Source organism: Poecile atricapillus, chromosome 3 (genome assembly GCF_030490865.1).
Source record: "Poecile atricapillus isolate bPoeAtr1 chromosome 3, bPoeAtr1.hap1, whole genome shotgun sequence".
Lineage (NCBI taxonomy): Eukaryota > Metazoa > Chordata > Aves > Passeriformes > Paridae > Poecile > Poecile atricapillus.
This window is the reverse complement of record NC_081251.1, coordinates 104,947,153-104,962,295: the sequence shown is the minus strand read 5'-3', so window position 1 is coordinate 104,962,295 and position 15,143 is coordinate 104,947,153. Positions and strand designations below refer to the sequence as shown.

The window sequence follows — 15,143 nt, the reverse complement described above, 5'->3', positions numbered from 1 at the left end:
GTGCAGGTTACTACTTCACAGGGGATGGTGCTTACAGGAGCCAGAAAGGCTATTACCAGATAACAGGGCGCATGGATGATATCATTAACATAAGTGGACACAGGCTGGGGACGGCAGAAATAGAAGATGCAATGGTAAGTTCCAAGCAGGTAGAGGTCCCTTGACAGGGCATATCTGTGAGGTAGGGTGACCCTTTCAAAGCAGCTTTGTCTCTTGCCTTCAAATACCTGCCCCTACATAGACGCAGCTTGATGCGCAATGAATAGCAAAGGTGCAAGAGGAAACAGCTCCCTTATTGAGGAGACAGCAAGTGAGCAAGTGAGGGGAGCCACACTGTGGACAGTCCCTGCAATCGAGCTGTCAGAGCTGTGTTTCCTCTCTCCTCTGATATTGTACTGTTGCAGTTGTTTTGGATGCTGGTGGATGCTCCGTAAGTGTCTCTCCTATGTTCTCCTTCCCCTCTGCTAACACCTGACCTTTTCTTCCTAAACCTGTGGTTCCTGAACTAGCTGACTATGCTTGAGAATTCAGCAGTGTTAAACATAAAGCCACCTTGATTTATGTCAGCTGCAAAGCTAGCCTGTCATCAAGAAAATAATTTTATCTCTGGGAATTGAAAACAAAAAGTCCTCAGAGTGTTTAATTTAAAGCTTGACTTGTTTATTTATTTCTATATTACGTGCCTTGCTTGCAAATGGCACTTAAACGTAACATCTGATGAACCTGAGCTGTGTTCACATAGAACACAGGATCCTACTTTATCCTCTGTAATTCTTTTGTCTGTGCAAGTTTCTGATTGTAGCTATAGGATCCAGTTCCTCTCACAATCTGTGTATGTGTATGCATATGTAAAAGCAAATACATTTATGTGCCTGGATTGCTCTATGATGCTTACTTTCATATTTTAATCTAAGATAACATAATCCATTCTTTGGTGTGGGATGCAGATACATGGTTTCTTCTGGTCTGTGCACTTCTTACTGTAGAAGAGTGTTAAATTAAACTCTGTAGTGCAACAGAAGTAATTATTGTTGTGCAGCATAATAACAGAAATGCATTTGGGTTAGGGAATAAAGAAATCTGATTCTTTCTGCCTTCTTGTGTGCTTTGGGCACTTATAAACACAAGTCCAGTGTGGACTGTGATGTTGGCAACTTGACTTTTTACCTCTGCTGGACACAGTTCTCTGTAGCACTGAGCAGTGCAAGACTGGTTTTGCTTGTGATTTGGCAGTGGCCAGTCACCATTTGGGACTATAGTCATGCACAAAGAAACAGAAAGAGGGCTTCCAGCTATTGCAAATTCAGCTTTGTGTGCAGTAGGCTTAGGAGTGGATGTAGGAGTACTTATTTTTGTGTATAAAAGCAGGGCCAGTACAGAGCTAATCCCTGAGGTGTGGCCATGGCCATGGCTACCAGCTGACCCTGCAGTAGGAAGTGGCATCCAGCTTTCCTGTTGTGCTTTCAGCAGGATCTGTCAAGGGGAGAGCAAAATATGGCAGGTTGTTTTGTTTGTAGAGCAACTGGCACAAAATCTGTCGAGGTTGAAGCAGTTCTGATTTGTGTATTTGTGCTTTACTTTTTGTGAAGGCTGATCACCCTGAGGTCCCTGAGACAGCTGTGGTTGGGTATCCACATAAGATCAAAGGAGAAGGTATGTGAAAAGCAGTATCCTGACATGACGTCTGCATATACTTTCCTTAAATTCTAACCCAGGCTGCATGTTAGGAGATGCTGAGTGAATGGGAGGGAGTTATCCTTAGGCTGACTGGCACTGCAGCCCCAAGAGACAATGATATCCATGAAAATAGCTACATGCTCCTAACCTGGGTGTTACTCCCTAAACTATTTTCATACATAGTGTTTGTATATATGGTAGACCTTCCTTTTATAGGATTGCGCTTAGAAATGTCTTTTGAACAGATTGGGAATAGCTGATTTACACTGGACTTTACATTACAACTTTTGATCCCAATAACACTTTGGTAATTTATGTTGACTTGTCATTGGCACTGAGATGAGTCAAAGATGCCAAGAAAAGGCTGGGCCATCATTTGAGGCCTGGAGTCTGACTTGCTTTTGTAAAAAGATCAATAGTTTTCTCGTCAGTCTCTAGATTGTGCAGAGGAATGATCTGAAACCTTCCTTGGCGTTCAAATAAGCATCCTTGGTCTTTCTAGACTATCTAATATGAGGTTTGTGGCTTCTGCTCATTTGTCTTCCAGGTGCCTTTGCTTTCATAGTGCTAAAGGAGCAGACAGCTCGTGTAGACCACATCAAAGAAGAGCTCAAAACCATAGTGGCTTCCAAGATAGCAAAGTACGCTGTGCCTGACCACATTCTGGTAAGTGGGAGACTGATATTGGTACCAGCAACAGGAAATGGTCACATCAAGCAACCCTCACCATCCTGCCTGCAGTGATGCTGTTGTCCTGCTCTGGCACAATAAAGAAGCAGGAAAACAGAACTGGCTGGAGGGGGAGGGCAGATGCAGTGGTCTGTTTGCATGTGAGAGAGGCACTGAGAGGCAGTGACACTGCCCAGCTAGCTTGCAGTGATAATTAGCATCAACGTCAGACCTCAAAGCACTGACTGTTTCTGTTGTACAACAGGCCTGGCCCTGGAAGCACTGATGAGCTCCAAGCTCTGTCTCAAGCCTCCTCACCTTTCAGAAGCTCCCTGCCTATGTTAGGGGAGAGTTCACAAAGCTGCCCCTTAGCTGTCCCCCAAGGTCTGCCTGCATCCATTTCTCTCTTGGAGGCAGTGACCAGGTGCTTCTTTGAGGGGCTCTGCTTTAGCCACCTGCACATAAGGCAGACACCAAGGAACAGGCAACAGAATACAACAGGAGCAGGCAAGATTGGAACAGCCCAGGATATCCTCAGTGGATTGGAGAAGCTTCCAGAACTTGCAGGTGTGCAAGGGAATGCCTCCATTTCCCTGTGTTTTGAGGTAGCCCTGTAGAGAAGTCCTTTCCTTGCGTGCCAGTTAATGCTACTGACATTGTCAGTAGCATTAACTAGTGTAGTAGCATGTCAGTTAATGCTACTACATTGCTAATGTAGTCTACTGGCCTGATCATGTAGCAAAATTTGAGACCTGTTGGTGTCTCTGTTCAGTGTCTGAACCTCTTCATCAGGCTCACATTTATCTAAAACCTTTGAATTTGCTAAGTCCTTCCCAAGAGGCATAGTCAAGGCATTTGAGATTTTTATGGTTATGAAGGAAGGTGACGGATACCAGGCAGAGAGAAATATCAGCTGACAGAAGATATCCCTTGACTAGGAGACCCCGCAGCTGGTGTGCAGAATTATGTTGCTTTATATTCCTGCCTTGTAAAGCTGAATATATGTATTTCTGTCTGTTCTGGTAATGTGTCGAGATTTGTGTCACCATTGCTGCCTAAGTTCTCATGTGTAATTAGATTTTAATAGTTAACAGCATATTCAGAACCTGATTGCTAAAAGAGCTGTGCATCCTGCAGCACTTAGTGTGGAACCTGGAAATGGGGAACAAAATCCACTTAAAATATATAGCTAGTGACACTCCTTTCCTTGGACATAATCTAGTGTGCTCCATGATCTGTTTCCCAGGAGTCTCAAAGGAGCTGTGGCCATGAAATAGTGTGCCAGGCTTAGGATAGTTCAGCCAGATCTTGTGGTTTCCAGCAGGACTCAAGTTCTGTTAAAGGTGTGTATTTCCCTTCTTTGCAGGTGGTAAAGCGCCTCCCTAAAACGCGATCAGGGAAGATAATGAGAAGGCTGCTGAGGAAAGTAGTCACTGAACAATCAGGCAACATGGGAGATGTGACCACACTTGATGATCCAGATGTTGTCAAGGAGATATTGGATGCTTACCAGAAGTACAAGGAGAAGAGTTCCTCATAACAGGTGGCTCTGGAATTTGTCTCCTTCAGAAATGAGGAAGGTCTCAAATAACCAGGCAAACAACATAGTTCTCTCTTAATGTTTTTTTTAAAAACTGTTTCCTTCTAGAGATACAAGATTTTCCACTCCACAACATTTTTTGAGATGGTACAGGGCTAGCAGCAGTCTGCAGTTTTCCACTGTCAGTGAACTCCTTTTCCCTGCACTCAGGGCTGTTGTAGAGCAGATATTGGTGGCTTCCATGAGCTGTGCTGAAATGTAACATGAGCTGAAGCAAGATGCAGATGTTAATGTTCCTCTTTTTAATATTACTGTACTGGGAAATGTTTTTTATACAATACTTCTTCTTGTTTTAAAAGAAGCCCTGGAAAACAATTCTTCAATATTTTCCTTCAGCTTGGATATCTGAGTCCAAGCAGCTGTATTTCAATGCAACTATGGTGCCTTTTCAGTAATTCTGTGTATTCTAGGAGAAGTTTCATATGCATTACTATAGACGTGAGAAGGACACGGCTAGTCTGATAATTCTTCCTTGACTTTACCCATTATTCTAATATATTCTTTAGTTTTCCTCAAATGGATTTTTTCCTACCACAATGTGCCCTGGGACTTCCCAAAGATGGAGAGCCTGTGACCCTTCATGTCCCACCTAGGTAACCCAGCACCAGCACTTGCAGCTGCAAAGTGAGCCACAAAGCCCATGACTGGTCTTCCTACATGTCCTCAGTGCATTGCCATGCTGATTTACCAAAGAGTTAAGTGCCATGTGGGTACCCACAAACTGCACAGTCTGCTAAAAGAAGTGCCTCTTAGATGCCTTGTGGAAAGTGATAGCAGCATTCCAGACCAGCAACCTCAGAATAGCAGTGAAGAATAGCCTTTGTCTTTCCTGTGCTTTCAGAATTGCGACTAATGTAGTCATTGTTTTATTTCTGGATTCATTTTATCATGACCACATTCCAGTTGAAGCACTCCTTATATTTGGGCTATACAGAAGAATTTGCTAGTAGGGTTACTTATCCCCGAATTTAACTGGAGCAACACTGCTTTTTCCAGGGAAACTGTCTACTGGGAAGACAATTTGTGCACCTAACTGGAGGCACGAAAGGAAGGAGGGAAATGGGTAGGTGATCTGTAAGACTGGGAAAGGCATAGGGAGTTTCTTGGCCAGATGAGATTCTGGTACCACAATGGGAAATAGGCTGCTTGAAGTATGATATGTTCTCAAAGACAGGTGTGTTGGTCTTAGATGCCAGAGTTCCTCCAAGGACACCAGCTGCATTTGCTTTTTAAGAAAATTATTTTAAATGTCTCTAGGGACTGAATAATACAGTAAGGAATACCATGCTTTGTTAAATATCCCATCCTTCTGACTGAAATGCATTTTCACATAAGGTGAGTAGACACCCTGTGGACTTTCTGGGAAGTTGAAGATCAGAAGGTTTGAAGGTTTGATAGAGTTGACAGGATGTTAATATTTTAGGACACTACCTTGTTGCCACTGCAATAGGAAAAAAAAAACCCCACTCTGCTTCCTTAAATAAATTTCAAGTGGGAAGCAGACAAGAGTTAATGTTTTTGACAGAAAAAGTACATTCCCTTGTTTAAACAAGTTGTCTCTATGTAGTCTGAAATAACAGTGTGGAGGAAGAAAAAATACTTTTGAACACGATTACACACTTTCCTTTTAATCAAGAAAGCATTTCTTATATTATAGACATAGAACTTCCTGTTCTTGTTGACCTGAAATTTCCCTGTCTGTTGTCCCAGTGGTCACAGGCCCATGGTTTAATTCATCTGAACTGTCTCACAAACACTGTCTGTGTGAGGAGCAATGTGCTTTGGTGCATTGGGACATTAGTCATCCAATTCCTCTGCTCAGGGAAAATGAGAGATGTGTGCAGTCCCTCACCTGCTTCCCTGTTGTCTCAGCTTGCATGGGCTTAGGGTCCATGGCTGCCAGGGAGGTTCCAGGCTGACCAGCTTCCGAAGCACAATAAATTCACAGTTGTGCCAGCTGGGGTGCAGACAGAAAGTTGTGGATGATCCATCCCTGGAAATGTTAAAGGTCAGGCTGGATGGGGCTCTGAGCAACCTGGTTGAGTGAAAGGTGTCCCTACCCGTGGCAGGGGGGTTTAACTAGATGATTCTTGAGGTGCTTTCCATAAAAACCTCATTTCCACAGCTGAGCTGTGGTGCTTGGGATGTCCACCTGCTCAGAGGCCCCCACGGGGTATTCCAAGAGAGCACATGGTGCTCCTGTGCTGCCCACACGGTATTGGGGACAGCTTGTGCTGGGCAGCCTCAGTCTTTTGGTAAAACTGCACTTCTGCAGGTATCTCAGCACTGCCTCTTGGAGCTGACAGCCTGTGCCCAGCCCATGCAATAGCACCCTGAGTCTGGTAAAAACAGAGCTAGGCAGGGCTTATGAACAGTGCTTCTAATGAAAAGAAGGCACTACTTGGTGCTTTACTGAGTTGGCTACTTACAGAAAGCTTTAAACTGAAATTGAAATTTTACATTTTCCTTACAGAGTTTAAAGTTTCCATCCAGAGAAGTCTCCATTTTTTCTTTCTACCCACTATCTCTGCTAATTGCAGCAGTTGCCTCTTCACTGCAAGCTTGAGTTGAGCTTTGCAACAACAGCACTAGTGTGTGGTGACAGTGCTTTCTACTTCATATGCAACAGGCTTGTGGCTCAGGGAGGGATTCAGCCCACAGAATTGGCACTGTTTTCCTCAGTGCCTGAAATGCCAGGGAGGAGGAAGTCAGAACCACCCCAGGCCTGCAAGGCTCTTAAGACAAGCTGATCTTCTCCAATCAATGGCCAGGTATCAGTGGGACTGTGGGACAAATTGGGGGACAGTTGCTTCATTTAGAAAAGCAGAGCTGTTGAATTCTTCTAAACCTTTGTGAGTTCATGAGTGATGTATGGTTTTGTCAGATTGCCTTTGTAGCTTCATTAAAAGAGATCCAGAGTAAATTTTACATATTGCCATTTATTGCAAAGGGCTAGTATGCTTTTGTTTCCCCACTCAGTTTTGCCAGTAAGACCTGGTCATGGTGCTTTTCCCCCCAGGTGGAGACACAGACCATTATTTTTCCAATTCTATAAAGGGAAAGCTCCAGCTGTCTAGAAGTATTTTTTGTACAGTCTAATGTTAAGCCTTTAATTGAATTTTGTTGCGTTGTAATCATGCTTTAAGCACGTTTCTTGTCCTTGACCAAAACCAGTGTCTTCAGTGATCTCTGTATTCATATTTTCAATAAAGGAAACAGGTATGATGGGTTGGCTTTCTTTTGTAGGTGGCAGACCTTCTATCCTCTCAAGCGTCTGGGACTTTCTCAATTCTCTGAACTTTCAAAGAAAGGCAAAGGAGTTTGAGATCAGGATGAATTGTGATCCCAATTGCTGTTTTTCTTTGCTTCTTTTCTCTAAACAGTAGCTCACAGGAAATGAGTTAATACCAGAAAACTACCACTGTAAAAAAGGGCAAAGTTGAAGAACATTTGGGTGTCAATAAGCTGTGCATCTTGTATAAATCCTGAGATCATCCTGCTTTACACTTCCTCATGTGTGATGCAAATAATGAGTAGGAATATTTAATTACCATTAGTTGATGTGGATAGTTCAGCTCCTTGCTTTGTGCACACCTTGCACAAGTAGAAAAGGAGTGAAAGCAGGGTGTGTGTGGGCAACATGAGAGACAGCATTGTGTAGAAAGTGTATAGCTGTTCCAGAGTCAAGCAGATGAGAAGGAATTTCTTTCCAGGTGCCTTGGATCATTTTTAAGTGACACAAAATACATCCTCTGCAGCATGTCTTGTCCATTAAGAAGTGAGAAATACTGAGTTTCACCCTTCGCCTACCCCATGGATAAAACAATAGATATAATGAGGGGACAGACATCATTAGCTTTACCTCCAGCAGCTGCTTTTGGAAAGGTTCCAGTGCTATTTGTAGCTCTTGCAACCCTCTGGCAAGTCACAGGAAAGTCTAGACAGAAAAGCAGATGTCCATCACCCCACTTTGTCACTCAATGCTGCAGCTGCCCTGATCTATTTACTGATAATTTACTGGTAAAATGGAGACTGTTTTCTGGTCTAACACAAATAAATGCAGGGGCTGTCTCTGTGATGAATTAAAGCCACCAGATTTTATTTCAGCAACAGGTTTCTGTTTTTAAATTATGCAGGAACAGATGATCCTTTCCCACTTTGAAAACAGACAATTCTGGACAGGGAATTGTCTTCTGACTGACTTCAGAGGTGAAGCATGTTTTTCATGGCAGTGACCCCAGCCCTGTTTTGTCTGGGATAGAAGGATTTGGGAACATAACCACCTTCTGCAGTGGAAATTATCATGGCTGTGCAAAAATTACCAGCCTACAAACAGTGGCAATAAAATCTGCTGTGGCAGACCATTCTTACTCTTGCTTCTATTTATCTATAGCTATTGTGTATCTGCCTTGATTTCTGGTGTCTGAGTTGACAGTTTATTTTGTCTTTGTGTATGTTGGAGCTGGGAGAGTAGAACCCAGTGCTTTTTAGTGTTCATCCTGTGTCTGGCATGCAGAAGACTTAAATTTCTTTTTATACCAATTGGATTTTGGGGATATGATTTTCCTTTTGCCTTGGTCTTCTGCATTCCCATGAATGACAACCTCACAGCACATTTAGAAGGTGTCATGGAATAGAGATCGCAAGGTCCTGTGGTAAGCTGGTTGTTCAGGAATGTGGATGTCCTTAGAGATCAGTGCTGCAAACCTCACTTACAGCTGCTGGGCCTTTTGCCTGAACTCAGCCACAGCACAGAGAAAAGGCTCCCTCTGCCCATACCTCCCTTTCCTGGCTAGAGACCCTCTCTGTGGAAAACCCTGACATTTTGTTACTACGCAAGATGCCAAAGAGCCTTTCATGTTCCTTGGCAGCATGCAGTTGGGGGATTCCCTTGTTCCAGCCAGCCCGTGTCTATTGAGCTGCTCTTGCTAAAAATGTGTTTTTTAAATTTCTTCCACTTTCGACAGTGACACCTAGGATCCTTTCTGTAGCACCAAGGCAAAGACAGAAAAATCTCAGTACATTGTATTACCCAGACGGCCAAGAAAGGAGCAAAGGGGATGTTCTGGGAGCCTGTGGTCTGACAGGGTCGGGGCGTGGGTGTCACACTCACATTCGATTTAAGTCATACAAGCAGCTGAAGGTGACAAGAAGACCCCAGCACCTCCGCAAGCTCACAGCCTTGGAACCGCCGCCGGGAGCCAGCAATTGGCGATTCGTCGCCCACTTCCCAGAGATCCCGAGCCTTTCTGCCTGTCCTCCCCTCGGCTTTCCCCGCCAGCCGCTCGGGGGAAATCCACCCTGTGCTGGCCCTCAGGGCCGCCCCTCCCCGCTGCCCCGGAGGCTCCCCAGCGCCATCTTGAGGGCGCCAGGCCTCGGCGTCACCGTGCTCACCCGAAGGTCGTAGAAAAGCAGATAAAAACACCCAGAAAGTGCCCTATGATTCCAAGGTCAATCTTTTGTCTACAGCATCGGTTTGCTTTCAGAGTCTGGATGAGATTATAAAATTACCAGGAGAAAAGAGCATGAACAAGTTCTGCCTGAACAGAGCATGAACAAGAACCTCAGGGCTTTGAGAGGGAGGCTTTGTGGTGTTTACTTGCTCACAGGGACGCACAGAAATTGTTGAAATGGTACAAATAGCAAAACCCTCCAGAAATTGGAAGGAAAAGCAGCTAGCACCTCAGAAACGTGTTGCTTTTGCTCCTATCTTCTACCTGAGATCTGCCTGGGCAGGGGCAATTCTTCCGATTCCATCAGCGTCGCCATGGCTAGAAAGGGCAGCAAGCAGATGAATTTAGCTTCTCCTGCCAGCCACTGAAATCCCAGTTCTCATTTGTGTGCACTGGGGATTCTGCTTCAGACTCTGAACTCGAACAGCTGCTCCTTGGGTGCAGCGCTGCTGCAGCAGCTGTTCCGCACACAGGGAGAGCTCAGGAGCCTCACCAAGGCCACCAAGGACCAGGGAAGGGAACAGGCCCAGGATCTGGTGCAGTACCGTGGAGTTGTGGGGGATCTCTTGTCTTTTTGATTGGGGGGAGAGGGTAATGGAATCAAGAGGAGACAGGGGTCAAACATGCCTATGCCAGGCAGCATTTTCTCCTACCAGAGCTCCTCTGAGTTTAGAGGGGCAGTGAAGCCTACAGAGCAAATGAGACCCTGGAGTGAGGGAAGGGCTGGCAGGGAAGGAGTCAGAGAAGGCCTGTATAGGCATTTATCTTTCTGAGGGGCTCATGGGGAGACAAAGGAGACAAGGATGTGCCATCTCCCAATACTTCCTTTTTTCCTTTAGTAGTCATATTGTATTCACTGCATACGAGAGTTTACTTGATCCATTTGATGCCAGGGAGCACAAAGAACTTGAACCTTGCTGAAGTCCAGCCCTACCTGCCTATCTTGGAGTGAGGAGAAAGATAGAAGACTGGGTGGGAGCTGAGCTGAAATGGCATTTTGCCACTTCTGATTTCGTTCCAGCTTTTGCAGCAGGGTGACAACTTTGTCCACGCAAACCATTTCCCATTCCAAGTCACTTGTGGGCCTGACTGGCAGGTCTGGATTCTTGAAGGGATGCTGCAGTTGGCAACAAGAGCTATTGTTGATTTTTTCATGTTACTTAACCCCCCTGCCAAATGCCATTAAACGGCTGAGGAAGGACTCAGAAGGCTGACCCTGGAGGAAGGGAACCAAAAGCTTGGAAAAAATGAAATAAATGCTCCAATGATGACAACAAAAACAAAGCAATTAATTTTTGACAGCAAATGAACACCTGCTGCCCTCCAGCACTCCTAGGCTGGCAGGCCGAGCGGTGCCGTTTCCATGGCATGAAGTGCTGGTAGCCTGGGGAGAGAAACCAGAAAGCCACAGTCAGTCGCAGAAGTCTCCTGTCCTCCCTGTCCCACCATGGCCTGTGCCCGGGCCAGGCTGCTGGCTGTGCTCAGAGCCCAAACCTCCCAACCCATCCTCTGTTTTACAGAAAAGCAGCATGGCAGGCCACGTTCCACCTCCTCTGCTTAAGCACAGCAACCTCCTCAGCAGCTGCAAGCGCGGGATGCTCTTGTGCCTGTTGCTGGCTGCCCCAAGCCCTTCTGCCACCTGTGCTCTGGAGCCGGGTACCCACCTCTGGAGACCTGCTGCCAGGAGAGGAGCTGATCCCACAGGAGGTTCTCATCCTTCTTGAAGGAGATGTCCCTGCAGACTGTGGTCTCCAGGGCTAGCGCAGACACTGGACACAGTCCACAGACGGTGCCAGCACTTCTCCATCCAGTCCAGGGACCAGTGCAATCCTTCTGGAAAAAACAAAGAACAATTGCATGAAAGGCAATTCAAAACAAGACCTAGAAACAAGGAAAAGCATCAAAGGTTATCGATGTGTCACAGGCCAGGGGAGGGTGAGACTACTCCATGTGAGAATTAAACCTCTCCATGGGTGGGGAAAATCCCCACCTCTCCCACCCACAAAAACACCCCTTCCTCAAAGGCTTCCAAAGCAGAGCAGCTGGGGCATGGCTTCGGAACCTGTCCCCCTCTGCTGCCCTCCCATGCACATGGATGGATTCTTTTGTCAGGCTGGTTGCCCCCACCCCAGCCGGTGCCAGGCTGGCTTGCCGAAGCTGTTTGCAAAGCCAGGAGCCGGCTCCCCTTACACAAATCTGTCCCCTGCTAAAAAGCAGCTTGGCAGCCAGAGGAAATATTAATATTCCCCACCACCGCTGAGCGGGGAACCTCCGGCATGTGGCCAGACCAAGCCCTGCCATGCCTGGAAGCACGAGCATCCCCTGCCCCTCTGCCAGCTGGGGACTCATCTTGATTTCATCTGGGTGCAGAGCGTGTCCTCCAGGAAGGGGCTGCAAGCAAAGCCAATCGGCTCTGCCCAATCAGTGGGCAGCTCGAGGATGGTGTTCTCCAGCTCCGTGCTGTGCTCCAGAAGAACACGCCAGCCACACCTCGGCTCGCGGGGACATCACGATGCCATTGAGCTGCAGGGGGATGTTTCCCCTTCTCCAGTCCGTGGCAATTTCACTGCACTGTCACGACTTCTCCAACAGGACAGGGAGCACTGAGCCGCTCCCTCCACAGCTCGCTGGGGACCAGCAGAAGCATCTTGTCTGTGCTCTCTCCTCTGTTCCACGGCTGCAGGGAAACGCTCTGGGATTTTCTTGGAGCGCCGTGAGACACGTGCAGCTGGTACTTGCTGGGCTCCTGGATCCCCCCACTGTGTAGAGGGATGGATCTCTGCTGTCTTCTGGGCCAGGTGGGGGTCCTGCAGCCAAGAATGCTCAAGAAGATTTTCCAAGGATGGCCTGTCTGCGGGATCCATGGATAAACACCACCTGATAAGGTGCTGGCACCCTGCAGAGATAAATCAGAAATGGCTGGTCAGAGGGAAAAGGCTCCTGTCCGTGCTCTCCCAGGTTCCACACCGCACAGGCCACACTAGGAGTGCTCGGAGCTGCAACCAAGCTTCCCAGTAATCCTCCCTTTTGGAGGAGAGAAGCAGAGAGGCACATGCGCCACCTCCTCCAGCTAGGCCCAGGAGATCAACCTCCTCGCTGGCTGCAAGAGCAGGATGCCTATGTGCCACCTGCCCTCTCCCAACCCCGTTCTTCCTCCTGTGCCTTGAAGGTGCATCCCCACCTTGAGACACCCGGGGCGGGAAGAAGAGCTGGCCCCGGATTATGTCCTCATTGGTGTGGAAAGGAAGGTGCCCGCAGACCAGGTCGTAGAGCAGGATACCCAGGGACCAGATGGTGGCTGGCTGGCCACGGTAGCAGCCGAAGAGGATCCATTCCGGTGGGCTGTATTCTAGTGTTCCTATGGGACAGGGGCGCAGCTCATCAGGCTGATGCTGCTCCCTCCCTCCCAGCCAGCTCCCATTCCACAACAGCCAGCCCCTGCCCCAGTGAAAAGTAACTTGGCTACAGCCGGCTGAAGAAGGACTCCCCCCTTCCTCCCTCTTCCCCCTCTGCCAGCAAAGGGGAGAACCTCTGCTGCCCGGCTGGGCCCCGGCTTTGGGCTCACCTGACATTCGGGTGTACAAAGTGTCCCGGAGGATCGTGCCGCACCCGAAGTCGATGAGCTTCGCCTCGCCGGTGGCCAGGTCAAGGACGATGTTCTCGGCCTTGATGTCGCGGTGCAGGACACCGCGGCTGGTGCAGGACACCGCGGCTGGTGCAGTGCCGCACGGCCTCCAGCACCTGGCAGAACAGCCCCCGCGCCACGGGCTCCGTCAGGAACCCCCGCTCGTCCAGGAAGTACCACAGGTCCTGAAAGCGCTCCGGACGCTCCATGACCAGCGCGAAGCCGTCGGGCAGCTGGAACCAGTCCAGGAGCCGCACGACGCCGCGGAAGCCAGGGCACGACACCATCCAGAGCAGCGCCAGCTCCAGGGGCACAAGGGCGCCGTCGTGCTGCGGGGGGACCGCGATGCCGTCAGCGGGGCCGATGCTGCGCCGCGCCTTCAGCACCCCCTGCCCGGCTCCACCGCTGCTCGCCATCGCCCGGCTCGGGACCCTGCGCGGCCCCCGCTCACTCCACGCTCTCTCCCCTCGCGGTGTCCCGGTTCCCAGCCCGCCGGGCCTCCCCTCAGCCCCGCCCGGCACGACCCGCCGGCTTCTCCCGCTGGCCCCGCTCACTCACCAGCCGCGCCCACTCCGAGATGCGATCCCGGGACACTCGCTTGATGGCCACCTGCAAGCCAAGGCGAGCGGCTGGCTGAGCTCACCGCCCGCCGCCGCCCCGCCCCGCTCCGACCCGGCCCCGTCTCTTACCGGGGCGCCGTCGGCGAGCCGGGTCCCGGAGTAAACGCTGCCGCAGCCGCCGCTCCCCAGCAGCGAGCCCTGCCGGTAGAGCTGCTCCAGGGGAGGCTTCTCCGCCCGTCCGGGCGGCACCGCGCTCTCGATATTCTGCCCGGAGCACCCGACCGCCCCGGGCACTGCTGCTTCCCGAGCCGCTCCGGGCTCCGGCGACTCGGGGCCGGCGGCCCAGCTGACGAGCGGCCGGGCTCGGCTCGGGGACGCTGCCGGCGACGGGGCGGGAGCCGGGCGGCAGCGGGGCGGCTCTGGCAGGGGCCTCGTTCGGGGCTGGGCCAGGGCCCGCACCAGGCGGAGCCAAAAGACGGTGCCGCTCCCCCACCACCAGAGGGAGGAACTCTTCCAGAAACTCTTCCAGAGGCGCCACAAGCAGTGCGGAGAGAACCTGGCGGAGGTGGGACCGAGGCGGGCCCGACAGGGGCGGGCCGGGGGCCGACTCGCCCACGGGCGCCTTGCGGGACGCGGCATAAGCCGGGCTGGGAGAGGCTGAGAGGGACGGCACGGCACGTCACGGGACGGCAGTAGAGTGAGTGTGAGAGGGAGAAGGGAACGGAGAGCGAGCGGAAAGTCGAGCGGAAAACCGATCGAGAGAGGCGCTGCTGCTGCCGCTGCCGCTGCCGCTGCCGCTGCCGAGCCGCCGGAGCGCGCGGCCGTTCGTCCGTTTCCTCAGCGAGCCCAACGGAGGAGCCGCCGCGCGCTCCGCGGAACGAAAGAAACAAGCGGAGAAATAAATACCTATGAAAGAAATAACCAAATAAATCAATACAGAAATGCATAAAAATGTTGGCTTGTAGGTTTCTTCTTCCTTGGGTGAGATGAAGCATTTCTGTGGTAAAACAGGGAAATTAAGAATTAGGAATCAAGCATAAAAAAGTGCTTTGACTAAAAGAGGGGAGGCTGACCAAACCGTATGAAATCCTTACTGCTCCCATAAGAGCAGGAGGAGAGCAAGACTACAAGATAAGATAAAGAACTAGAATGTGCAAATAGGATACAAGGACAAAGGCACCACAGGATAAGGGGGTTCTTTGGACCCCTAAGCTGGGAGAAACGGTATCAAAGTCCGAAGGATGGTCAAAGGACTAAAAGGAGCATGCATAAGGAGACAAGGTGATAAGTTCAACTGAGAGGAAAATTGCTGACTTCATCCCAAAGACCCCCAGACAACCACCAGAGTGACCAACAAGGAGCAGTGGGCAATCGCAAAGAGGTGTGGAGCTAATTTTAATATGAAGTGGGGACAGGCAGGGTTAGGAAATGAATGTGTATTAGGCGTATTGTGTAGCCTGAGTTTGTAGAGAATAAAAAGAGAGGGGCAAGTCTCTAGGGTGTGCATGTCTTTGGAGGAGATACCTCCATGCTGAATAAATACATACCTAATCTTATAA

The 15,143-nt window shown here is 49.5% G+C and overlaps 2 protein-coding genes across 3 annotated transcripts in view; one reads left to right on the top strand and one right to left on the bottom strand.

Moving 5' to 3' along the window:
- ACSS1 (acyl-CoA synthetase short chain family member 1) overlaps window positions 1–9,330 on the top strand; it is a 35,087-nt gene extending 25,757 nt beyond the window's left edge. Inside the window, exons 11-15 of one of the 2 annotated variants that reach the window (XR_009277189.1) lie at window positions 7–134; window positions 1,590–1,653; window positions 2,225–2,343; window positions 3,713–5,009; window positions 8,083–9,330. Coding sequence is in view for 1 of the 2 variants with exons in the window: in XM_058835059.1 (XP_058691042.1) it covers window positions 7–134; window positions 1,590–1,653; window positions 2,225–2,343; window positions 3,713–3,886 (485 nt within the window). In the remaining variant the exon portion in view is untranslated. Of the gene's footprint in view, window positions 1–6; window positions 135–1,589; window positions 1,654–2,224; window positions 2,344–3,712 lie in introns of both variants that reach the window. The other variant, XM_058835059.1, reaches the window with a different exon arrangement.
- A 45-nt stretch (window positions 9,331–9,375) lies between these two features.
- Window positions 9,376–14,496, bottom strand: LOC131577320 (serine/threonine-protein kinase pim-1-like). Its single transcript, XM_058835061.1, is given in 7 exon segments — window positions 9,376–10,783; window positions 11,064–12,295; window positions 12,581–12,757; window positions 12,965–13,112; window positions 13,114–13,353; window positions 13,583–13,633; window positions 13,714–14,496. Coding segments are annotated over 6 exon segments (1,515 nt in total). The 5' UTR covers window positions 14,224–14,496; the 3' UTR covers window positions 9,376–10,783; window positions 11,064–11,906.
- Window positions 14,497–15,143: the final 647 nt, after the last annotated feature.